The sequence below is a fragment of the Ictalurus punctatus genome, chromosome 9 (assembly GCF_001660625.3).
Source record: "Ictalurus punctatus breed USDA103 chromosome 9, Coco_2.0, whole genome shotgun sequence".
NCBI classification, from domain to species: Eukaryota; Metazoa; Chordata; class Actinopteri; order Siluriformes; family Ictaluridae; genus Ictalurus; species Ictalurus punctatus.
The window spans coordinates 25803783-25831227 of NC_030424.2; the positions used below are offsets into that span (position 1 = coordinate 25803783).

The 27445-nt window shown below is 38.8% G+C and overlaps 2 protein-coding genes across 5 annotated transcripts; both read left to right on the plus strand.

The window, feature by feature from the left end:
• The first annotated feature begins 258 nt into the window (after nt 1-258).
• nipal3 (NIPA like domain containing 3) lies at nt 259-13558 on the plus strand. Its single transcript, XM_053682638.1, has 11 exons — nt 259-513; nt 793-861; nt 3951-4126; nt 4253-4308; nt 5722-5867; nt 5976-6072; nt 6957-7092; nt 8674-8762; nt 8920-8983; nt 9747-9841; nt 10654-13558. The coding sequence occupies exons 1-11, from the start codon at nt 448-450 to the stop codon at nt 10836-10838; spliced, it is 1179 nt and encodes a 392-aa protein (XP_053538613.1). The 5' UTR covers nt 259-447; the 3' UTR covers nt 10839-13558.
• A 2722-nt stretch (nt 13559-16280) lies between these two features.
• On the plus strand, nt 16281-24005 carry LOC128633597 (calcipressin-3). 4 transcript variants are annotated; one of them, XM_053682849.1, is made up of 3 exons: nt 16281-16448; nt 18386-18612; nt 23373-23623. In XM_053682849.1, the coding sequence occupies exons 2-3, from the start codon at nt 18406-18408 to the stop codon at nt 23511-23513; spliced, it is 348 nt and encodes a 115-aa protein (XP_053538824.1). In that variant the 5' UTR covers nt 16281-16448; nt 18386-18405; the 3' UTR covers nt 23514-23623. The 4 variants fall into 4 exon arrangements, with proteins under 4 accessions (XP_053538824.1, XP_053538823.1, XP_053538825.1 ...); XM_053682848.1 differs by lacking the exon at nt 23373-23623 and adding an exon at nt 18712-19877; XM_053682850.1 differs by lacking the exon at nt 23373-23623 and adding an exon at nt 18717-19877.
• Nucleotides 24006-27445: the final 3440 nt, after the last annotated feature.

Genomic DNA, 27445 nt, shown 5'->3' on the forward strand with positions numbered 1-27445 from the left:
ATTCCACAATATTAGTCCACTCCTTAGAGTGACTGCACTGAGATTAACTATTTAATGTCAAAAAGCAACATTATATACACACTACGTCATTGTGCCATAATGTTGACGTGGTATCGACTCTATAAACTAGAAGTAAGATATATATATGTGTATATTTGTACGTTGCTTTAACGTCAGCGACTGGGATTAATTAAAAGACTGAACTACATTTTTAAAACACACAAAAAAAGAAAAGAAGCTAAACCGGAAACCCGCCCGGACTGGCTACAGGTGTAACCGGAAGCGGAAGTGTTTATCCGAGATGGCGAGCTACGCTGACAGTGAACCGGACTGTCTGAAATAATGAGTTGAAAATTAAACTTTTGAATGATTTGATTCAAGAAACAACAATAACAACAAGGGAAAAGGATGACAGAGTGAATTTCCCGGGAATATAACATAATAATAATGGCGGATTCGATTTCGGTTCAAACCGGAAGCGTGTACACGGCGCAGGAGCCGCTCTCCTACACTGTGAGTATTGTTTATGTTTGTATGTCTCCTGTGTTATCTTTACACAGCTTGGTTACAACATGGTTAAAAGTTTACACTGTTTTATAGCTGTTGGAGATGAGGTTTAGTCACCACATGCTCTTGTAACACCAACAGATTTGATGTGTATTGCTGTAACTTAATATTTACGACTCATGTCATTGCATTCTGTGTAAACAGAGACTCGCAATCCCTGGCTGTTATGTTAATGTAAATCTGTTTACATTGTTTTTGTTTGTATTGTTTTTATTTTACACACAGGATAACCTCATCGGTACATTGCTGGCGATCATCGGGAATTTACTCATCAGCATCTCCGTGAACATACAGGTGGGTGTGAACAGACTGACGTGTGCTGTCAAAAATAGCCTTAGATTCCAGGCAGCTCCCGAGCAGGAAGGAGGGGCGGGGGATATGACGACACGCCCGAGGATAAGACGACACGCTCCTATTATACTGTATGCGTGTGAGTTTATCCCCGCTAATTATACAGAAGAGCAATTATTTCAGTCCAAACTGGTTTCCAATTACAAAAAATATTATATTAGTAATTGTGAAATGACAAGTCATTTGTATGCTATCTGGGCAGTCAAACATATCATCGAATACAAATCTTCAGTTGATTCAGAATTCAGCAGCGCGGCTCGTCTTCAACCAGCCCAAAAGGACCCATGTCACACCAATCTTCATCTCCTTCCACTGGCTTCCTGTAGCCGCCCGTTTCAAATTCAAGGCCTTGATGGTCACGTACAAGACCTTGTCTGGATCAGCACCGCCCTACCTTAACAAGCCTGAAGGCTTACGTTCACTCACGCAATCTGAGATCGGTTAACGACCGACGCTTACTGAGTAGTGCGTACTCAGCGTGGCTCAAGGTCCCTTTCCAGAACCTTCACACTAACTATCCCTCAGTGGTGGAATGAACTTCCAACCTCAAACCGAACAGCAGAATCTGTCACTATCTTCAAAAAAACAGCTAAAGACACACCTCTTCCATGAGCATGTAACTAACCCTTAGAATGCCAACCTCACATTATCCTTAAAAAAATAAAAAAAACCACACATACTCGGGCACTTACACCTCTACTCTGCACACTTTGCTTTTCTAGAACTCAATTAAAAGATCTTGTATGGTAACCACTGAGCTACCACTGTCCACTAGCTTTTATATAGCTACAGACATTGTCACATAGAGCACCAAGCATAAGTAGAGCATCCTACCAAGGGTTTCTGTGCATCCAGACTTTACTTTTGCAAACCCATAAATCCATGCTTCTTTTTATATTTTACTGCTGGACCCACTTTATCAAAATATGCTACCTAGAGTTTTGATTGGTATTAATAAATAAAGCCTATAGATACAGACGTTCACCGCTTTGCTTTTTAGTCCTCTCCTTTTTTGTAAGTTTGTTTATGTTCTCAACAATGAAAAGCCTCTCCGATAGAAAGCTGAAAACTGACCTTCCTTAAATGCACCAAACATAAGCTACTAATACATCAGACACTGGTCATGTGAATAAACCACGCCCCTCATTAGCATATAAGAGGTGACATGGTTAGTAAAACAGGAAATGGATAAATGGTCAAATATAGTCTTTTAAGTAATTTTATTGATTATTTGAAATGTTTTATTTTTTTTGTATTCAATAGATAAACTATCCGTGACTTTTTTTTGTTGTTGTTTTCGGGATTCCTTAATTTTGCTTTTACTGTCCTATTACATTTAATCCAAAGCAGCTAGAAGTAAAGGTGAGCAGTATGGTCAAAATATCATATCCCAATTCTTAAGAACCTTTTCATAATACACAGTGCGTATTAAAATGTTTTAACAAGACAACCTGGAGATATAAAACAAAAGTAAAACATATTAATTATATTATTTTCTTGTCATCAAAACAAACTAATAACAAAAAAAGGAAGAACAACCTGGGAGAAATGGTCAACGTCAAATTAAAATCCTGACAATGTCACAGGGAAAATCTTGTCTTTGGGTGGGAGGGGTAATATACTTTATCTTCCCTGTCAATCACAGTGTCACTAGCCAATCATGCCCACCTGTGAGCTCATGTATGTGGTAGAGGGCAGATAGTGATTTCTTCCCAGTGTGTTATGCTGTCCTGTGACTCAATATGAGAAGCATTTCTGATGCAGTTGACTGGCTTCACGTATCTCCCTGGTTAGTAGCGGTCATGTGATCGGGGAGAGCTGACTCATGTTATTGTATCTTATTCCATGTCCACTTATAAGAAAGAAAGAGAGAGAAAAAATGGAGCACTCGGGTCCTACAAACACTAATTACACATCAGACAAACTGCAAATAATTCAATCTTTATACATAATAATAAAATATTACACAGATATCCGTTCATTACTATGAGTATACTGTATAGTATATACAGTACTATGAGTAAACTCAAGCAACCCAAAAGTGTGCAAAAGAGAGCACACCTTGGATAGATAAGCACACACCTAGATAAATATATGTACACACACTTAGTGATGGGATCTGCTGAGCAAACAAGGTTGTTTCCAGTAACATTGAACAGTGCTGTATCGCTCATACCAAGGCAACACACTACAGTTGAACATGGTTCATTTGTATCTGTGGCAGTTGATATTTATATTTTTTGTTTTCTCATGAAACAAGGTCCCATCTAATTACGCATAGATTTGCACACTTAATAGAACCGTAAATATAGTTTTTGGGTGATGTTAGAGTTAAAATTTTTATAATTATTATTATTTTTATTTTTTTTGTAGAGAGAGAAAAGGCTTTTACGGAATGTTTGTTGAAGTGTAATTTTTTTTTATCAAGAAAATACCATACATTGTGTCATTTTGTAGTACAAATCAAACAATTGTGAACCTTTTGAACATGTCCTCTGTATTATACTTCGGATTGGGGTTAGGAACGAATGTGTCAAATTTTATGAATGCGCTTTGTGTGATTTTTCACGTGCTTCCAGACTAGTCACCGAATTTATCGTGCTTTGACATGTATGTCAAAATGACACACACCATATAAAGCAGTAAGCAAGCATTTCATGGATATAATACATGATGTCATTGTGCTAAATGGGTGGAGCTAAGCTTTCTTCAGCATTGTTAATTGTTGGATTCAGAAGTAAAAATATTTCTGTTGAGTTGGGACATTTTTCCTACTTCAGTCAGTGTGACAGCAATGCTATAGATGCAGTTTATTTAAAAAAAATTAAAAATCTGTGAAATGATTGACATTATCATCATTTCTGTTGATAGTGTCTTGTCAGCATTACCAGCCCCTTCTACACAGAGGGGGAAAAATCCTTCATTCATTGTTCATTGTGTGTGGCAAGATCCATAACTAGTTCATTTCCCCTAATGAAATGATCTCTCTCTCTCTCTCTCTCAAACACTTGCACACACACACACACATGCAGAAACAAAGCCATCTAGTGTTGGCAGGCACTAAGGATCCGAGGCCGTACTACTGCACAAAGACGTGGTGGTGTGGTCTTGTTCTGCTGCTGATCGGAGAAGGATCCCTGTTTGCATCCTACGCCTTCGCTCCACTCTCTCTCATAGCCCCCCTCAGCGCTGTGTCTCTTATAGGCAAGTATTTTTCAAACATATGTCTCACGTTAACTCAGAACATTTACAAGTTACGTTCTATAATACGCTATCCAAAGATATTCACGGATACAGCATGAGGTTTTTGTGTTTCTATTCCCTTCACAGCCAGCTGTATTTTAGGGTTTCTGTATCTGAGAGAAAAATGGAAGCCAAAGGAGTTTCTGAGTAAGTGCTTCATCTTTGCTTCTGCTTTACCACTACAACATTCCGGTGGAATGGTATGAGAACGATGGTGAAAGTTGTAGCTGTGAGTGATTATTGACAAGTCTAACCTTTTCTTCATCCTGAGCGTGTACATACACTGTTGCTGCGTTCGACTTACCTCAGAAGTGTGAAGTCAGAAGTCAAAGTGACGCCATTTTTACCGCCGTGTGTTCAAGCTACAAAATAAGGGAAAAAACATGTTCAACTTGTGTTAGTAAGAATCTCGCCAGCTTACTGTTATGATCAACAAACACAAATACTAGTATATACAGTTTATAAATAAAGAAGGGCTTCTTTGTTTACTGATGTCATTTGCTGAAATTGGAGTTGAGGAGACCATACCTGATTTCCAAGCAGGAATTTTTGAGTTGAGTGGGTGTTTTCTTAGGTTTTTTTTTTCCTAGTCGGAGGTCGGAAATGACAAGTTTAGTCGAATACAGCATTAGTAAGGTGTAGGGGTGTAATGATGCAACATTACACAAGAATGTTACTATGTGCATTTTACGAATCAGCATTTTAGTAATTACACATCTAATGCAATTGCATTGTTTGAACACCAGCGCTCCCAATATGCGCAGAGCACAGAGTTAATAAGGGTCGTGAGACTGAATACTGGAAGTTAAACATGGAAGTCGGGCATTTTAGCCAACTTTAGAGCTCTATTAAATTAACACCTCGGGCGCTGCTACAGAGCTCGTTATGGTTCAATCTATCATTTTCCCCATGTCAGAGAATTTGTTTATTCAGTAAAATTTTTGAGAATTCATTTGTTTATTTTTAATATATGGTGAACCTGTAGTACATTTTGTTTGCACAAAAAAAAAAAATCCTGCATGTTATTTTGCATTATTTATGATTCAGAAAATAAAATGTCTTCCAGTCATCATTTTTCTTCGTTCAGTTTTTTTTTGGTTAAAATATTCTAAGAATCGAATTGTGAAGCCAGTATCGTGAATCGAATCAAATCGCGAGCGGAGTGCGTCGTTACACCCCTAGTAAGGTTTTAAGAAAAAGGAGCAGAACTAAGGAGCACTACTTCAGCTCAGGGCAGAGCTCATTTCAGGGCCGGAAAAAATGTAGACAGGTTTCTGAAATTCTACGGTGTATAAATTATATAAAGATAATTTAACACTTTTATACATTACAAACTGCACCTTTAAAAGTTTTTAAAGCACTGAAAAGGTTTATTAGAGTTAATCTGAAATCCAAGGATCCAGTATGCTCATAGCTGCTCTTTATCCTTTTTGACTAGTTTTAAAACAGTATTATTAAAGGAGGCATGAAGAAAAGATTCATTCTGCTGTCAATACTGACACACTGCATGTTTTTATTGTAGAAGAGTCCATATTAAACTGCACTTCTTTTTGTTTTCAGAGCGCTATATTTTATCATTCCTCGGCTGCGCCTTGACCGTAGCGGGCACGTACCTGTTTGTCACGTTCGGCCCAAACTCTCACGAGCAACTGAATGCCGAAAACATTGTGAAGCACCTGATTGGCTGGCCTGTCCTCCTGTACCTGGTGAGACTAAAACTCAACATCTCGCAGCACTTCTGCTGTTCAGACTCAGCTATGACTCTCAAATATATGTGCTATAATCTAATTTGATTCCCCCTTTCTGTTCCCCAGCTACTGGAGATCATCACATTCTGTCTGGTGCTGTATTTTTACAAACATCACAATGCAAACTACCTCGTGCTTATCCTGCTGCTAGTGGCACTGCTGGGTGAGGGACATTTTCTGAGTGTTTTTATTTTTACAGAAACCTATTAGTCAGAATGCACATTTTGCTAATAAAAGGCAAATGGGAACCAGTATAGATATTTCTTTTGCATAATGCTTACCAGCTCTTATTGACCTTCATGTCTTTTAGCACTTATTAGGGTGTAGGCATACTATTATTTGTATTAATGGACATAAATGGAATTCCCTCACTTGTTTTAGAGTTGCTTCTTTTATTAAATTAATGTTAAAAATACCTTTATTTTTTTGACAATAAATTTAAATATCCAGAAGTCCGGAAGCCGTCACTTGACTATGAGAACCACATGAACAACTCAAAAATATATTTAAAACATTTTTTTTAATATACAGGTATCACATAACCAGCTCCCGGGTTTTTCCGGTTCAATCCTTAGCTCATGTTAATCTCTGTGTGGAGTTCTGCATGTTCTCAATGCGTCTGTGGGTTTCCTCTGGTTTGTCCAGTTCCTTCCCACCTCCTAAAAACGTGCCAGTACATGTACTGGGCTGCACTAAATTGCCCCTAGTTGAGAAGGAGTGTGTGAATGTGTGTGTGCATGGTTACCTGTGATGGATTGGTGTCCTATTCAGGGTGTATTCCCATCTCACTCCCAGTGTTCCCAGGATAGACTCTAGATCCACAGTAACCCTGATCGGGATAATGTGCTTACTGAAGATGAGTAAGTGAAGAGGAGGAACAATTAACTTTCAGATGTTTAACACATAATGAAATTTGTCCCAATGCTCATTCCTCATTCATTGCATTATCTTCCATTAAGACATTTTCATCAGAACCACTAGAGCAGTGTTAATACTAACTGAAGTGTATTCTTCATTGTGCATTTCTTTGTGTTCTTTGCCCTTCAGGCTCTGTGACTGTCATCACAGTGAAGGCAGTTGCAGGGATGGTGTTTCTCAGCATTCAGGGCTCCCTCCAGCTCAGTTATCCCATTTTCTACGTCATGTTTGTCTGCATGGTGGCCACCATCTTCTTTCAGGCATCGTGAGTATCTCTCTCTCTCTCTCTCTCTCTCTCTCTCTCTCTCTCTCTCTCTCTCTGTGTTTCTTCTTCAAGGAGAACATATCTCTGTTAATGTAGGTGCTGTTTAACTTGTAGTTTTAGCTCAAACCAATTAAAGTAAGGAATAAAACACTTGGGAACATGCTGTTATAGGAACATATTCAACAACAGGGTGGTGTGATGCATCCTGATGCGAGGTGGCATTACTGCCCCTACACCAAACTTGATTGTTTTCCTATAACAGTGTTTTTCTTCCTCTTTAACACCAGCTAACCGTTTTTACCCTTCAATGTTGTGAAACATCCATGAAGCAAGTTCTTGTTTTCAATTACGTCATAGCAGGTATGAACTCTCATTGATTTATGTATGTTAATAAGCCAAAACATGCGGCCTGTTACCAAGAAATTACAAAGCATACAGTCCTCTGTCCTGAAGGAAATGTAAAACATAAAGTTACAGCTTTACCTCGGTCCGTTACAAAGCACTAACACTGTGAGGCTCCTTCTATAAATATTAAATCAACATCTCCTTACGGAAAAGATGTCGTGGAGCGTCTGCCGTACAAATCCCTGTGTAAATCGTTTCGACAGAAACTACAGTGATGTGTGATTTGCCTTGCCGCTGGAACTATTGTCAGAGTCGCTATTATAGAAATGTAATCAACACCTCCTGACCAGTCAGAGAACATAACAGTGACTATGTACATACATACACATCAATATTCTGACAATAATCGGAATTTTTTGGGAAAATTTTTGCGAATTAGTATTGAGTCATGTAAACGCTGTAGTCTGACTGCCCGATTCAGATTAAGACAATGTCCTGATTCCCCAAATTCTGATTCCTGCCCCTGGAATACGTCTGTTTTAATAGGAAATTTGTTGCATATAAACACCTTATTCAGAAAATCCACAGAAAGGAGATATATGCGCACGCTCGGTCCGTAAGGAATTGCGTGTAGCAACGGCAACAATTTGAATCTCCCGGGAAAAGCGCACGTGTAGCTCGGCATACTTACGACAACCATGTATAAAGGAATATTCCGATGCCTGTGCGCATATAAACATCATATTCGGAATATGGCTGCAACCCGATTATAGATCTTGAATGGAATTTGAATATGCATGTAAACGTAGTCAGTGATGTGGTTTAAGATTGCTTGTTAAAGCTAGTGAGCATGATGTTAAGTGTCTTATCGCCCACACTCATGAAAAGTGTGAGTTTATCTGTTTTTATAATTGTGGAGCTGGCAGTGTTTTGTACACCGTTCAGACTAAACTTAACTGTTAGCTGCTGACTCTCATTATTAGCCATATGAGCGTTGTTGAGAATTTTTTTTTATAAATGTCTTGGAATAATTAATCTTTAGCGATTCCTGATGGTTTGGTTTAATGGTTTGAGGTTATGTTTAATGTGTGTTTTGGAGAAAGCATCCCGTGACCTAGCATTGTGGTCTTCAGAGACTGAGCAGAAACGAACAGAGGTATTTTCGTTCGTGGTCTGAATACGACTGACCGCATGCACTTTGTTTTGTTCTGTGCTTTGTTTCCCCTCCCCCCACAGATTCCTTTCTCAGGCATCCCATTTGTACGATTCATCCGTCATCGCCTGTGTTAACTACATCTTCTCCACCACGTTTGCCGTCGGTGCAGGTAACACACACACCATTCATTTCAGGATCCTAGTATTCAGTGTCCACCTTTTTTTTTTCTTTTTCTTTTTTTTTTTTTTGCGTTGTCTGTATATTCTGCATGTATGTATTAGTTTCATTGTTCTATTGTAATCACCTTCTTTATCTTTTTCATCTAGGAGCCGTATTTTATCTGGAATTCAACCAAGAGGATGCTCTGCACATCTGCATGTTTTTATTAGGGTGAGTGTGATGGATTATATCCGAGTGACTTTCTTTCTGTATTCCCTCCTACTCTCCAAGAGGGGATTCTTCTTATAATATTCACATCTGATCAAATTCACAATGCACACCCCTCCTCCCCCCCCCCCCCCCCCCCCCCCGCCACCCCCAATACGGTGGTCTTTTATTTATTCATTCCTTCATTGTTGTAGCTTGCTTACTCAGGGTTTAATTTCATGAAATATCGTCACATCTCATCATTAATTCATTACCAGCGTCCAGATTCAATATAAATTCACTCTCCAGTAAAGAATATCGGTTATATGACCTATATTGCAGTGGTGAGAAATATGAACGCGAATTTATACCAAGACCTCCTTCCGTATCCAAACGATAATGGTATTAGAAAACGAATAAATGATGGTGCTTATCGTTACATGAATTTGTTTAAATGTTAAGCACTCTTTATAGTTAATAAATGATCGAAAATTTAATTTACCTATACAAGCTACCTATATATAAAGGCTGATCGTTTTTTTTTTTTTTTTTAAAGTAGTTTTAAAATTCATTTAATCATCTCAACTAATAGTCTGCTAAGTCTCCCTCAGTTTACATTTATCGAAACACGTTCTTGGAGACGCAGTTATACAAATGAATATGTTTTCAGTGTGTAACTGGGAAGTTATTAGGAATATCAGGACTTTTTCTCCCACATTTAAGCACCAACATTAGAACATTTATGTGTGTGCTTATGTGAGTTTATGATGTTCGGCTCTTTCTACAGATGTGCCGTGTGCTTCCTCGGCGTCTTCCTCATCACCAAAAACAAGAAGAAAGCCAAAGCATTTGAGCCGTACGTGACCATGGACATGGTGAAAGGTTGGTGCATGACACATATGATCATCCAGGAACATCTAGTAAAAAAAAACCCCACAAAAATGTGACTGTGAATCACATTTACTGTATATTTAATGTATATTAGACCCAGCATCTAATAATTTTTTGTTTCTATAGCAACAGATAATTCGCAGGGACTTTTATAGAGGACACGGCACAAAATCCAAATCTAATAATTAAGAGTTGTATTATTTAACGAAAAAATAAGTATAAGTATTGATATGATTAAACATTAATGGTGTCTGCAGTGGCAGTAATAGCCAGTAAGTTTTCCACCGCGAGACGTCTTCAGAGCAGACGACTTAGCTGTTGGTGGTTTCACAGGAGGAACGTGAAATGCTGTATGTTTTCGTCTTATTAACTTCTCGAAATATAAAACAGAGGCTAGTGAGTTAGCAACCGTTTAGAGGCGCTATAACGTAAGCGATAACGTGTTTCACAGTTCTTCCGTGACATTAAGTGTAACTCGAAACATTTTAAAATCTTGCTGTGGTGTTCATTAAGAAGTTAAAATCACGATCCTTGGCAAATCGCTGTCGTATACGAGGAATGAAACGATTGGAGGTGTGCTGTTATATAAAATAATCGACTTCACAGTAGTGACGTTGACTCCGCGTGTTTTATTCCTTACAGATTTCTTCGAAATGTATAAACGAGGTTCTGATTCTTGTGTCGGCGCAAGCCGATCATATCGTAGATTATTATTAGCCATAGTGACTGCTTTGTTTTGAAATATCCATAATAATGTTAATACATTTTAATAGTATGTATACATTTCCTTGTTTTTAACACAGGCATTCCAACGATCCATGAAAAAGGCTGGCCTGTTCAACCGGATTATAACAATTCTTTCTCCTACGGCACCCTCGTGAACAACGACGGCGTGGCACCTGCATCTCTACCAGTTGTGAATCAGGATACGTGTGTATCTCCCAGCACGGGTCACTCGTACCACGCAGACGAGCTTAAAAAAGACTAGTTATACCTCTGGCTCCAGAAACAGGAATTAAGACCTGAAATGGGAAAAAAAAAAATTCTAATAAATAAAAGCTGCATCAGACCTTATTGCTCGATTCAAGCATTTAGTTCTGCAGACTACTGAATGACTTGCTGGTGCAGAAAAATGAATCTGGAAGACTTTGGAAATAGCTTTAAAAGCTTGAATTTGCAGCAGAGGCAATTCTGGAGCAACAAACTGTCAGAACGTCAACGTTTTTTTGTTGTTGTTGTTTTTTGTGAAAACTACTGTGGGCATCAGGGTGAGCTAAAGCAAAAACGCAGATCCGGACTTCATTCCACCCTGCTGTTACTCTTAACCTGTGCTGGTGTTCAGCATTTGTGTGCGTTTCCACTGTAACTTACTGCTATAATGATCTTCACTGATTTTGCAATCAGCCAAAGAAAACTTGATCCCTAATTCATAATAACTGACTATAATGAAGATTGTGGTGAGTGTATGATTATCATGTGATTTGAGAATCTCATTCGCTCTCATTTCATAAAGGAGACCTATAACAATCCTATTTATTATAATATAAACATGCCTTAAAGCAAAACGTTGTAATTTCCTATATTGCCTTTGGTGGCATGGTGCCGGTAGCACCGGTTTGACTCTGTGCACGGGTTATTGTCTGTATGGGGTTTCACACGTTCTTCTCATGTCTGTTTGAGTTTCCTCCAGGTTCTCCGGTTTCCTACAAACTCTCAAAAACATGCCAGTTGGTCATTTAGCAACTCTAAATTAGCTTTAGGTATGAATGTGTGTGCATGGTGATCTGAGATGGTCTGGCATCCCATCTAGACTGGTGACATTTTTCTGGCCCAGAAATTAGCCCTGCATCTTCTGGTCTATATATACACAGAGCTTCTTTTCCGTGAAAGGCAGTTTAACAGAGTGGGATGGGGTCTGTTTGGCCGAAGGGGTGAAACTCATCAAGCTTTAAAAATTACATAGTGCTGCTTTAAGAGGAATAATTCAATGATGCTTTATTCTGCGTATTTTAGTGGATTTGTCACCACAACTCCTTAATTCCTTATATAAAAGCTATTCATCCTAGTCTATGCTGTTATAGCATCAGTTTACTCTTGTCAGAATAATCATAGTCAGTCATGCATCTAGAATAATGTACCCGGTTCTAGATCAGCAGCCTGTAGGGTTTAAAAAAAGAAGGAAAAAAAAACTCCTGCTGGAGAATTTGCAATATATTGCACAAAGTTGATTCAGAATGACTGACGTTTTTGGAGTGTGTTGTGAGCAGTGTGTTATTTATGAGTAGACCATCCAACTAGTGTAATGATTCGAAGATGAGGAGAATCCGCACATACGTGTAAACAATGGCATTTACTCACTCACACTCTCGTTTTATGTCTAACTTCTGCATGCGTCTTTGTTCTTTCTCCAGGGAATGGTTCTTGGGGTCCAAATATATTTCTGTATGTCATACTGGTGGACAAACTCAAACATTTTGTTTTGTGAGTTAATTATTGTGGGTTTAAAAGAGGATTCAAATCAGAGTTCCTAGCAATAAACGACAAAGTTGTGACGGTGGATATCCCATCTGCCGAGCTAGTCTTAGACACTGTAATTATGTTGCTTACACGAAGGTCATGTGATATCAGTTCTGTCTTACTTACATGTTCGATTAATCGTAAATCATTTAAAATGACAAACATAACCGGCAAAAAACTGACTAATTAGTGTTAGCTCGTTACGAAGCTTTGCTAATGGAGTACATTAGGTAGACATGAATAGCTAGCTAGGTAACAGTGCCATAAATTAAGGTATTCAATATAGCATGATGACTTGTTTTACACAGTGGAATAGCTACATACCTAGATAAACAGTGATCTAGCTTGGTTGTTAGCCAATATTACTGATTAAGTATTAAGTAAAATGAGGTGTTTAGAAATATCCGGAAAATTCCCGAACAGCTGAATTCCAGCTGTTTTTGAAAGCTACTGCAGGACTCTTCAAATTTTTGCTTTTCGTAATCAAATTAACCTTATCTCTCATTATTTTTATATTCATTATGAATCCCAAAAACTTGTCTTGTTACCAATGACAAGCATTCACGAATGTCTTAATGAAGGTGTTATGAATGTTTTGTGCAGCTGATTAGCACTGACCTTACACTGAAGTCTGATCGATTGAGGATCTCAGATCAGGTGTTTTTTCTGAGATCTTTCATTGATCATCGTGCTTTAAAAGCCTTATATTGTCTTTGGCCTTAGTGCTTTTGGTGTGAGCTTGTGGAGAGCACAGTTTACCATTTATACCGCTAATAATTTATTTCCATGTTGTGGTCACTTTATTTCTGAAGGTAAATGTGTAGCTCTCTTTTGTGAAGGGAATTTAATTTATTAAGTATTTGTAATCATTTGTGTAGAAAGAGTAGAAAACAGTGCACTGTCTTAATTTGCAATTCCAAAGAAATCATCATCGTCTGGACCGAAGGGAAAATGTATGAATGTGTAGAAGATTTGTGTCAGAATTATGTTTTTCTGGGTAACACTAATTCATCATGGTTCTCGATTATCTTCAGAGTTCAAATCGATAAAATTAGCCAAACACTGATTTGATCTGTGGTGGAAGTAATAAGAATGCGACTGTAATTGGTACTGTTTGATTCCTGATTGATTTCGGCAGTGTGACTGTAAGTGTTCCACTTGTGGGCATTAAAATTTTTACGCTGCATTCCATCTTAAGTGTTTGTGTGTCTCACAGTGTACTGATGGAAAAATTGTAAAATCATCTTGTAAAAAAAAAAAAAGAAAGAAAAGTTTATTAGTAATAAACTTTTACAGAAGATTGCTTTAAGCCATATATGGGCAATTGTATAGATCTTAAGATAATAATAAATTTGACCATGACTATAATTATAAAATATGTATTAAATAATTCATATAATAATAATAATTAAGTAATAGGTAAAGACTTTGTCATTTGCACAGTTGACACATGCACAATTGCAATTCCTGTGGTATCTCCAATTACAAATTACTGGCACTCACCATCCACTTTATTAGGAACGCCTGTACACCAGCACATTTATGCAGTTATCTAATCCGTCCATCATGTGGAAGCAGTGCAGTCCATAAACTCATGCAGATACAGGTCAAAGTGCTTCAGTTAATGTTCACATCAAATAATCACTCTTTACAACCACGGTGAGCAGAGAAGCATCTCAGCATGCACAAAACATCAAACCTTGAGTTGGATAGGCTACAATGGCAGAAGACCACATCAGGTTCCTCTCCTGTCAGCCAAGAACAGGAATCTGAGGTGATCTTGGGCTCTGGGACTTCCTGTCAGCTCAAACGAGGCTGGTCATTCTCTTCTGAGCTCTCTCATCAACAAGGTGTTTCAGCCAGCAGACCCTCCGCTCACCGGATGTTATTTGTTTTTTGCACCATTCTTTGTAAACTCTAGAGACTGTTGTGTGTGAAAATCCGAGGAGATCAGCAGTGTATGAAACAATCAACGCATCCCATCTGGCACCAACAACTTTGCCACGATTAAAGTGACAGTTGGTTGTTGACCTGTAGCTGCTTGATTTTATGTATTGAGCTGCTGCTACATGATTGGCTGATTTGATAACAGCATGAATGTGCAGGTGTACGGGTTTTCTTAATAAAGTAGATGATTAGTGTATATTTACATACAACATATAATAAACAAAATATACACAGGGCAACAAAAACTTTCAATATATATAAACAGAAAAGATAGGTGTATGAGATAAATGTAAGTCACTTTGAATAAGGGTGTCTGCCAAATGCTATAAATATAAATGCAAATATTAAATGCTGAACTGTAATTGTCCAGCAGGTAGCTAAGGGCTGTATGCAGTCACCAATGGTGTCATTGGTGGACCGGTTGGCACCGTATGCCAATTGCAGGGGGTCTAATGTGGCAGGCAGGGAGGAACAAATGATTTCTCGGAGCATCAGCTTTAAGAACATACAGTGGTGCTTGAAAGTTTGTGAACCCATTCGAATTTTCTATATACCTGCATAAATATTGTATGAACTAGAACATCTTCAGAGTTTCACACAAGTCCTAAAAGTAGACAAAGAAAACCCAATTAAACAAACGTTTAGACAAAAATATTATACTTGGTCATTTATATGTTGAGGAAAATGTTACATATCTGTGCAATTAATTTGAAGGTGAAATTAGAGTTGGGTGTTTTCAATCAATGGGATGACAAACAGGTATGAGTGAGCGCCCTGTTTTACTTAAATAGCAGGGATCTGTCAAAGTCTGATCTTCATAACACATGTTTGTGGAAGTCTATCACTGCACAATCAAAGAAGATTTCTGAGGACCTCAGAGAAAGAGTTGTTGATGCTCATCAGGCTGGAAAAGGTCACAAAACCATCTCTAAAGAATTTGGACTCCACCAATCCACAGTCAGATTGTGTACAAATGGAGGAGTCAACCAACAAAAATCACTCCAAGAGCAAGAAGTATAATAGTCCGTGAGACCACAAAGGAATGCAGGGTAACTTCTAAACAACTAAATGTTAATGTTCATGAGTCCACTATCAAGAGAACACTGAACAGCAATGGTGTGCATGGCAGGGGTGCAAGAAGAAAGCCACTGCTCTCCAAAAAGAACATTGCTGCCCATCTGCAGTTTGCTAAAGATCACGTGGAGAAGTCAGAAGCCTATTGTAAAAATGTTTTGTGGACAGATAAGACCAAAATAGAACTTTTTGGTTTAAATGGAGAACAGATATGGAATATTGGATCATTTCCCTCAATAAATAAATGACCAAGTATAAATGCTTTATCTCATTTGCTTAACTCCGGTCTCTTTATCTACTTTTAGGACTTGTGTGAAAATCTGATTATGTTTTTAAATCATATTTATGCAGAAATATAGAAACTTCTAAAGGTTCATAAACTTTCAAGCACCACTGTAGATCATAACAAACCATACATATTGTTACTCAAATGGCTTGTCAAACTTATTCAAAGACTCCATTTAAAAATAAATAAATAAATAAAAGTTTCTTCTACAAAAGATCCAAGAAAATGACGAATTGCAATAAAAGAAAAGATGTTGTGTTTTTAGTAAGTCTTACAGCACTCTTTACCCCAGTCTTTGCTTGTTTCGCATATGTCCAACAACATGAATTGTTGTAACTTCTGTTGAATAAAACACTTTGGAACGTGCTGCTACAGTGAAACAACTTTGGTTTGGTCATGTATCACATGTATGGGAAGTTACTTTCCTGTAACTTCACATTCCATGCTTCATTTCTAACAAAAATGTTACATACTGCAGCTTTAAAGAAGCGAACAGGTGTTTGCGACCGCGCGTGATATCAGCTAATACCGCCCCCTTCCGCGAGCTCTAACGCCATTGGCTGGCGCGATCAGAAGCCTGAATTTTATTGGACAGTCATTGTGTCAGTCACTACGCTGAGCATCCTCTGGATCTTCTGGTCAGGAGAAACGGGTTTAAAGGCCGGGTTCATCCATTCATACCGCTCTGCCATGAAATGGCGACAAGCGGAAGCTGAAGGCGATAGTCTCTGACCCCAAACGCCGAGTTGTGGATTTGATTTTGAATTGGTTTTGGTAAGCGTTTGCTTAAATAACCTGTTTATTTTTGTCTGCTCGGGCGGATTTGGTCCTCATCTCCTTAAGAGATAAAGTTGTCGGCTTTTCATGCAGTTTATCGCAGCGATATTTTGTTTACTATCCGCTCTGTCAGTGTTTTTTTTTTTGTTTGTTTTTTTGTTGTTTTTTTTTAGCGTGTTTACAACACAGACACTTTCTGTGAGGCGAAATCGATCATTATAGGTCTGTAGCTGCTGGTCGTTGTGCTGTTTGGGTGAAAAGAAAAAAAAAACTAAAAAATATAAGTGTGCATAAATTTAATCGCATTTGTGAAGGCATGGTGTGAAAAAATAGACATGTTTAGCCAGATTTTGCTTTGTGTTAAATTTCTTTTTTTTTTTCTTTTTTTTTTTTTAGTTTTTTTTTTTTTAAGCAAAGCGCGCCTATAATAAGATTAGTGCTGGATAAGGAATGTAATTGCACTGTGACCGCTGGATGGCGCTGTTATACATGTAAACTAGACTTTATCAGGTGTACCTACCATTACAGGTGTGCCATGCAGCTATAATTACTGACTGTAGCCACACAGTTTATTATTAATGGAAGTGGATCCCCACTGATTGTGTTATTTTGATGGTGGACTAGCATCGACATTAATATGATGGTATGAGCGGTGCAGCGATGCTGAGCTTCGGTTACTGTCTGTGTGCTCCATTGGGTTCTTCTTGGTTCTCTGGTTGCCTCCAACCTCCCAAAAAATATGCTGGGACGCTAAATCGGGCAATCCTAGGTGTGAAAGTGTGTGTGCATGGTTCTCTGTTATGGACTGGTGTCTCATCCAAGGCCTGCCCCACGCAGTGCCGGCTAGGGCGCGTGCCTGCCAAGGGGTGTTAGCTGGACTGTATAAAACATTTTGGCTAGAAGAAAGAAGTGGGGCGAAAGAAAAAAAGTTCAGCCACAGCCTTGAATTCCTAGACTAGGTTACACCTCTGGTCCTGCCTCACACCCATTGTTTCCACGATAGGCTCTGGACCCACTTGGACACTAACCATAATAAAGTGCATACTGAAGACAAATGAATGATGATATATCAGGTACATTAGTGTTGTTGAGCTTTTTAAACACATAACTGTAACTGCTGAGTTGAGAAACAGTCAAAACTATCCAGCCTCTATGGGTCATAACTAACACTAATGAAGGCTAGAGGATGATTAACACAGTATGAATGGAAAAAAATGAGCTCTGGTTGTTAATTGTCCACCTACAAGGTAGATCATCACCATAATGTGGCCATAAAATTAATGAGGTGTTTAAAAATGCCAGTAGCACTTCTGTACCTGATATACCACTACATACTACCATATCACTGTCATACAATGTCATTACTGTGCTAAGAGTGGTCTCGCTCTTAATGCAGCTACAAGGTGGGTATTCCTAATAATATGGCCATTTAGTGTAGACTCTTTGCTCAGGTGTTCATTCCGTCCGTGTAGCTGGAAGGAAAGGAAAAAAAAAGAGCCAAAATAATAACTCCCTATACCAGACCCAGGCTTATCTGCCTTAGAATTTTTGTTTTGTTCAGTTGGAGATTTTGTGAGATGTCAACACACAATTTCCAGTGAATTAATTATTATAGAAATAATAACTTCTTAGAAAGTGCACATTTAATATAAACCTTGCATCTCACACTTCTGTCAAAGATAGTGTTATAGAAATTTAATCAACACCTGAACAATTCAGCAGCGCTGTGGTAAATTAAAAAAATGAATACCATTCACTGTATAGGAATTCACTTTATATTAATCCTGATTTTTGGGATATTTAACCCTTATCGTGTTCTGTTGAAATTTTGAAATACTTTTCTCAAAAGTGGTGATATGTTCTCAAAGGAAACGGCCTGGTTCTTAACCAGAAATCCATCTTTACTCAATGGGCTTCACTGTCTGTCTGTGTAGTCTACTGGCCAGGCAGGCCGATGCAGATGATGCGTGATGGACTGAAGTTGTGGAGTAATGGCTCCGATGCCCACAACAGTGACCCTGAGGAAGATGAGGATGAGGAGGAGATGTTGTTTGGGGAGAATGATGATGAGTCAGAGGACATGATGGACTTGAGTGACCTGCCCACCTCACTGTTCGCCTGCTCTGTACACGACGCCGTGTTTGAGGAGGACAGGCAGCGGGTGAGTGTGTGAGTGTGTGTGTAAGGTCCACAGTGAGGTGATTGTTTGCAGGTTTGGTATAACATGTCTGCATGTGAGTAACAACTGATCTCTGTACAGGATAGGCTTTGCCTGGATCAGAAGGAAACATTAAGGAGGCTTTCACAAATCCAACATTCATTCCATGTGAATCAAGTATGGGCAAAAATGACTGATCTGAGACTGCCAATCAGCGGTGGTCTCGTTCTGCGTCTAAGAGATCTGTAGCACAATATCATAACACAGTTCTACGCTCAATCAACTGAAATAATGAAACCAGCCAAACATGCTGTGCATTATGCGACATGCCTAATTATTATTATTTATTTATTTATTTATTTTTAATGAGGGCTGCTAAACAGACCCATGAGGTGCAAACTTAACCTAAATATGTCCCATGTCAAACCAAGCAACAAACCAAAAGTACTGATTTCACTTTAATTTGGAATTGGCAAATGGTGACGTGAGTGTGCTTTAAGGTTAGAGCTCAGTTTGTTAGTAATTACTATCATGGCTAGCTATTTTAGTCCCAGTTTCTCATCCATAAGCCAGATGATGTATGCAAATTTCTTAACATGTGTAAATATTTGCATTAACATAAAAACATTCAACAACTGAGACATAAAGTGAACAAGTTTCATAGACATTTGAGGAACAGAAATGGAGTAATGAGTCCCTGAACAAAGGTGGGGGGGGTCAATATTAAAAGTAACAGTCAGTATGTGGTGTCCTCCAGCTGCTTTAAGTACTACAGTGCGTCTCATCCTCATGGACTGCACCAGATGTGTCAGTTCTTGCTGTGAGATGTTCCTCCACTCTTCCACCAAGGCATCTGCAAGTTCTTGATCACGTCTGGGGGGGACACATACTTACATGTAATTTTCCACTGAAAGGACGTTCAGCTGTCCTTCCTGTCTCCCTGTAGCGCCGTCTTAGGCGTCTTACATTACAGACATTGCAGTTTATTGCTCTGGACACATCTGCAGTCCTCATGCCTCCCTGAAGCAGGTCTATGGCATGTTCCCGCAGGTGAGCAGGAACCCTAGCCATCTTTCTTCTGGTGTTTTTCAGAGTCAGTAGAAAGGTCTCTTTAGTGTCCTAACTTATTGTAACTGTGACCGTAATTGCCCACCACCTGTAAACTGTTCATGTCTTAAGGACTGTTCCAAAGATGCATGTGCAATAATTGTTTATGGTTCATTGAACAAGCACGAAAAACATTGTTTAAAAACTTTCCAATAAAGATCCGTAAAGCTTATTTGGATTTTACAAAATTATCTTTAAAATACAGTCTCCTGAAAAAGGGACGTTCCATATTATATTATATTATGTATTATATTATATTATATTATATTATATATATATTAATTTTACTTTTCCTGGCCTTATGTGTACAAGTGTTGTGTTAATGAAGCATCTTCCCAGAAAGAACAAATGGTTCCTACGCACACACAAATGCACACATCGCGCGCACACACTGCCTCAAGCATGTAGGTCCAACCTAGATGGCTTTATATTCTCTGCTAATGCACACGTTTCAAATCTAATGGATGCTGTGGAAGAGGAATCGGAGTAACCTGCATTTAGTGATGGCTGGACTACATTCACAGAACGTTCCTGTGAATTAACCCATTAGCAGTAGTGTGTTTACTTCCCTGCAACTGTTACTGGAAATATTTATTGGGTAAAACATCATGCCTCATAACATAAGTGAACAGCAATCAGAAGGATAGTTACAGGTATTTGTAATTGTTTACTCTGAAAACCTAAGATTGAATCAGTGCTGTGATAAATTACAGAACGTGATCCCACACAGTTCAGTGACGTCGAGCGAGTCTGAGGTGGCACGTATATAGGGCTGGGCGTTATGACAAAAATATCATATCCTATGATACTTGAAGACATTTCTGTGATATGCAATGCGAATCACGACATATAATTTGGCTAATAAACTGTCTGCAAAAAAGTAGTAAAATAAACAAACAAAAAAAAACCCCATTAAACTCTCTTAGATGGCACTTTTATTTAATTTCTACAAAGATTTTTTTTTTTAATTACGTGAACTCCACCACATCCGTTCAGTATCATTTACTATGTAATTATTAAAATTGTGAAAAAAAATACATAACCATACCAATGATATTTCAGAGAAGTGTATCATGTAATCATCTATCACAATATTGATATATCGACATATCAACCAGCCCTAGATGTATAGGTGTTTGTGATTGTGGTGAAAGTAAGGTTCTTTTTAAAATACAGCATGATGATCCATTATCAGTGTATCTCTCACCAGCAACAGTCCTTCTTCTGATATACTGGTGCCTGAATAATAAAAAAAAAAAAAAAACAACTTTCTACCACTGATTGTCGGACCATGATTACGATCGGTGCGTACAATCTTTGCTACAAAAATGGTTTCCCAGCTGCAACACGCAATCAGAAGACTTTTTTTTTTTTTCAAGTCAATGCTTTGACTTTAGTGTTAGAGATCTCTTTTTCTTCCACATTTTCTCACCAATTTGGTCTTGGCCAGTTCTCACTCGCCAACAGTTACCAACCTTTTTCAATCTGCTGCCCATGCTGTGTCACAGGGCTGCAGAACACACTCTGAGGAAAGCACTGTCTGCCCTCTTCTCTGATGGTGCTGTGATTGATGGGGGAAGAACAGAGTAATGCTTTTCCTCCCAGAATCCACAGAGCATGGCCAATTTTGCTCTCCTAGCCTCCCAGGTACGATGGCTCTCGTATCGTCAGGATTCAAACTCGTGATCTCCAGATAATAGAGGTCTGAAATCAAGTCCACAAGCTGGTTGGAAAAAAAATCGTGTCAAAAGGTCATGACCGAAATGCTTTTATTATTTAGTGGTAAATGGTAGTTTGTTGTAGCCTTGACAGACATCGATCAGAAAGGACGTTTCCTTGATGCGCTGATTTTTTTTCAAAACTGGATAGAAAGATTCCTCAGAAAACCTCATAAACTAATAAACTCTGTTCCCCAGAGAGCTTGGCTTTTTAAGAGGGTTTCTAGAGGAACCCATAAGAGCCTCCCTTTACAGGACGAGGAAAGGTAATACATTCTGTATGTTTTCCGGTCATGTTACAGTACAAAATTTAACTATGGAAATGGCTTTGGCTAAATTATGAATTAGCTCTGTTAGTCTAAAGAAAATGGTCAACTATGAGACAAGCAGTTAAAGGTGTAGTCAGTGATTTTGATTGCGGTTAGCTAAAGCAAGTTGTGTGTTTGTCTGTCTATTTCTCTGGAGTCTGACTGGATGCTTTCTTGTTCTGATTGGCCGGATGTTGGTGGTTCAGATCATCTGTCTTTTCCCTTTCGGTTGCAGAGCCTGGAGAACTACAAAGGCCAGAAGTTTCTTTCTGAGCTGATATTTTATTGAAGCTGCTGAAGTTTGAAGACAGCTTTGCGTTTTTTGTTATGTCTGACAGTTTGGCGTAAAATGACCAAACTCACCACCTTTTAAAACACATTAGTAAACATTTTCTACAGTCTTGCTACAGGGTACAGTCTACAGGGACCTCATTATAAGTTAAATAAATAAATAAATAAAAAGTGTGGACCCATTTTGTGGTGATTTATTTTAATAATCAGATTCGGATATTAGGCATATTGTGTAAACGTGTACAGTAACATGCCTATTAATTGGTGTTTTCAAGTGAGGCTAATAACTATAGCAACTCAACGATGAAGATAATGGCTTTTATAATGGTGGGTTGTGATTTCATCCAATGTAACAAAATCTGAAGAATCATGTACAGTCAGATCCATAAGTATTTGGACAGTGACACAATTTTTGGTCATTTTGATGTGATTTGAAGTGTAGACTTTCAGCTTTCATTCAGGGGGTTTAACAAAAATATTGCATTAACCATTCAGAAATTAGACATTTCCCCTGAGGAGTCCCTCCATTTGCACAGGCTCAAAAGTAATTGGACAAACTACCAATTATAAATATTAGGATTATTTTTAATACTTTGATGCAAATCCTTTGCAGTCAATGCCTATAATTACAGCCGCCTTCAGTTACTGCTCGTCTGTGGGTCTTTCTGCCTTCTGTTTTGTCTTCAGTAAGTGAAATGCATTCTCAGTTGAGTTGAGGTCAGGTGACTGAATCGGCCTTTTATGAACATTCATTTCTTTCCCTTAAGAAGCTCTTGGGTCGCTTTTGTGGTTTGTTTTGCGTCATTATCCATCTGTTCTGTGAAGCGACATCCTAACAGTTTTTCAGCATTTGACTGAATCTGAGCAGAAAGTATAGTTCTATACACTTCAGAATTCCTTCTGTTACTTCTATCAGCAGTCACATCATCAATAAACACTAGTGACCCGGTTCCATTAGCAGCCACACATGCCCATGCCATGACACTGCCTCCACATATTTGACAGATGATGTGGTATGCTTTGGATCATGAGTCCTTCCTTTCGTTCTCCATACTCTTCTCTTCCCATCATTCTGGTACAAGTTAATCTTGTATCAAAACTGGGCATTTGCATTCATGAAAGGGTCTCTTGATCGTAGACTTTGACAGTGATATGCCTACCTCCTCCAGGAAAGAATTCTGTGATCATCCACTTTAGTTGTCTTTCGTGGTCTTCCAGGCCTTTTTGGTGTTGCTGAGCTCGGCAGTGCGTTCCTTCTTTTTAAGAATTTACAGAACTGTTGATTTGGCCTCTCCTAAAGTTTCTGCTATCTCTCTGATGTGTCTGTTTTGTTTTTCAGCCTAACGATGGCCTCCTTCACTTGCATCGACACCTCTTTGGACCGCATATTGAGAGTTCCCATGAACAGCTACTAAATGCAAATTCAACACTTGGAATCAACCAGACCTTTTATCTCCTTCATTGGTCATTTGTCAAATAATGAGGAAATAGGCCAGACCTAGCCATGGAACTGATTATCAGTCAATTGTCCAGTTACATTTGAGCCTGTGTTAAATAAATAAATAAATAAATAAATAAATTTTTATAAAAGACTAATTCCATCCATCCATTTTTCTGTACCGCTTCTCCTACACAGGGTTGCGGGAAGCCTGGAGTCTATCCCAGGGGACTTGGGGCACAACGTGGTTGACACCCTGGACAGGGTGCCAACCCATCACAGAGCACTATCGTACACACTCACACTACTGACAATTTAGAGATGTCATTTGGGGAAATTGTAGTACCCAGAGGAAACTCCTGAAGCATGGGGAGAAAATGCTAACTCTACGCACACAGGCAGAGATGGGAATCAAACCCTCAACCCCGAAATTCAGAGGCAAACATGTTAACCACTTAGCCAGTGTGCCCCCTGGCTGTAATTTCTAAACAGCTTATGTAATATTTCTGTTAAACCCCTTGAATTAAATCTGAAAGTCTACAATTCAATTATATGAGTGCTTCATTTCAAATCCATTGTGGTGGTGTACAGAGGCAAAATTACAAAAATTGTCACTGTGCAAATAATTAAGGACCTGGCTGTATATGATTCAGTGACCCCTGGTCAACCCTTGACCTCACATTGACAACCATGGCTTTGGAATGCAGCCTTCTGTTGCTTTGCACAAGAAACAGCCATTTTGGTTGAGTATAAATGAGTTACATTTTAGAAACAAGTCTGCAAAACTATAGAAACTATTTTTTTTTTTTTTTAATGGAAAGCTGTTCTTCTCATTCTTATATAATGGATCAGGCATAAATAGACTGGTTTGCCTTCTACTGTTCCTAGACATGACTTTAGACAGAAGAGAGTGGAGAACTGAGATGAAAATAGCCAGTGCTGCTGTATGGATCAGGAAGATATTAATATATGAATTGGGCATGAAGATGGAGATAATGCAGTGTTTCTGCGTCACCAGGCAACAGGCACGCATTGTCTCTCCTTCATTCATATTCCTCTTCTGTTCATTATTTTATGCAGGCTGTTTATAGGAACTGTGGAATTGTATTTTTTATTAATTTATTTTTTATTTTTTTATGTCTGTCCTCTGTTCACTCTCTGTCTCTCTCTCTCCCTTTCCCTCTCCCTCCTTTCTGTCTCTCTGTCTATTTCTGCTGCATCACCCTGCATTCCTCTGCACCTGGACCCTCTCTCTCTCTCTCTCTCTCTCTCTCTCTCTCTCTCTCTCTCTTTCTGTGTGTGTCTCTCTCTCTCTTTCGCTCTTTCTGTGTGTGTATGTGTGTCTCTCTTTCGCTCTTTCTGTGTGTGTGTGTCTCTCTCTCTCTCTCTCTCTCTCTCTCTCTCTCTCTCTCTCTCTCTCTCTCTCTCTCTCTCTGTGTTCTATAAATATCTTGCCCTAGTTTGCTGCAGCTGCAGTGAAGCCAGAGGCTGGTAGAGCAGGGTGAGATAGTAAAGCAGTCTACACATGCTCGCGCACACACACATGACAAATTTATTCATTTGCACTACATGTAAAAAATCCCACCCTCACATAAACTATAAACCACTCATTTTTTTCCAATAAATTGTTTCCAGGTCTTTAGCTTGACCCCGTCAGGCTTGAGATGGATAGTCCAATACACACAACAGCTCATGCACACCAAGTGAGTTACTCCTTCTGACACACACACACACACACACACACACACACACACACACACACACACACACACACACACACACACACACACACACACACACACACACACACACACACACACACACACACACACACACACACACACACACACACAGCATGATGTCTACAGTGCCATTGCTGTACATTGTGTGTGTGATTCATGGTGTTCTATTTATAGCCTCATTATTATATTAAAACATGAATACTCAGAAAAGAATAAAAGAAATGTCAAATCAGTTGATCGCTACAGTGATACAGTACAAAGACATACATTGACATTACAATATACATAGTTCTATGAATGTGTGTGTGTGTGTGTGTGTGTGTGTGAGAGAGAGGAAACGAAATACCTGGAAGCTTGAATTGTTCTACTGCCCTGCTTTTCTTTTCTTCCTACAGACAATACGAGAGGTTCTATTAGTACCACTGACAGAATAATGCACTTTGAAAAGCAACAAAAAATATTAACGCAATGTTCATAGCACTGCAAAACCCAGAAGCAGACCTATTTTGGCTAGTGCCATTAGTCTTCTATCCCTGTCCTTTGTCAAAGGTTTTAATCTACTAGGTTGTTCAAGAGAGACAAAATAGAGGCTGGTAAGTTAACGGCTGTTTACAGATGCTATAATGTAAATGATCACAAGAACTAACTTGTTTCACAGACAATTTTAAAACCGATGTCATTCATGAATTCAGTGAAAATTGTAATCATTGACAAACTCCTGTGGTGTCAGAGGAACATCACCAATGTCATGCTGTATCCTAGAACAGCACACCCCAATGGAGCGGCAGTTAAAATACACACAGAGTAAAGCTGCTATTGGTTGGGTCTTCCTCAGTCCATGCTTCTGAAGGAGATCAACAAGCAAATACGTTTGATATCTGAAGGCATTGCCTAGCACTTTTCACATCCACACCCAGGAGCATGGTCACATGTAGGTCTTGCCACCCAAAACCTTGATCAAATCAGATCTGAGAGTGGGATGAGACACTAATGCAACCGTATTTGAACCCCAACCACCCCCCCATCCCCCATGCAACCAATCTGAACTCGCCACTGCCCACACCATTAGTTCCCCATCGTCCTCTGACTTCAAGATCAGGAAGCGTTTTACTGTCAGTATCTTGCATTAAGCCTTAGGTCTATCTGCCTTCAGACCATATCTGTGCCAGCTGTTTGTTATATTGTTATAGTCCAGGTCTCAAGGTTTCTTCCTCATGCTGTCTCAGGGAGTTTTTCCCTTGCCACCATTATTTCTGGCTTGTACATTAGGAATAAGTCTAAATCTATATCTGAATTTCTGTAAAGCTGCTTTGTGACGATGTCAGTTGTTAAAAGCACAAAATTAAAATGAAAACAAATTGTATTGAATTGAACCTCATAAGGAATCATTCCTTATCATCAACATGTTGGTTTATATGCAAGAGCAAGTAAAAAATCAACCTTGCAGAAGTTGACACTTTAACGGAGAGCAAACTGCATTATAGCAAACAGCCAGCAGTGCTTCATATTGGAATATATTGGCAAGTACATTGCAAAACAATTTCCAAAACAATCTAAGATGTTTTTATCATTTTAGTTCATGGTTAAACGCGCAAACATCGTTACCATGGAGTATCATAGTAAAACCATGGTAGTGGTTAATGGTTACCAGGGAAAGTGAAATTTAATTCTCATGCAGCTGGACTGCAAACATAAGCAGAAATTTATAAATGTACAAAAATTGTAGGCAACACACATGTCGGCGACATTTTTCGGCAATATCATTTTACAACTATTAACCCCGCTCTTATGGGCGGCCTTGGGATTTTACATTGAACCACTGGAAGTATCACGGCTACAGTAAACTCTATCATATAGAGCAGTGGTTCCCAACACGGGGGGCACGGAGAGATCGGAAGGGGGGTGTAAATTGTTTTCAAGAAACAAAACACAGGCGGGGCATCATTTGGGCACTCTGTGTATTTTATTGCTTTTCAAATAGAATAGAATAGAATAGAATGTGCATAAATGAAAAACCCCGCGTTCCCTCTCCCTCTGTATTTTCTTCTTGCTGGGGAGAGGCGGAGCTTAGCCTGCCTTTTATCTAGCTGACAGTGTGGACCAGTGTTGCCAACTTAGTGACTTTTCAGACCCCTTTAGTGACTCTTTTTTGCAAAAAAAAAAAAAAAAAAAAGCCTAATGACAAATCTAGTGACTTTTTGGACAAACCGTAGCAACTTTCCAATTGTCGCC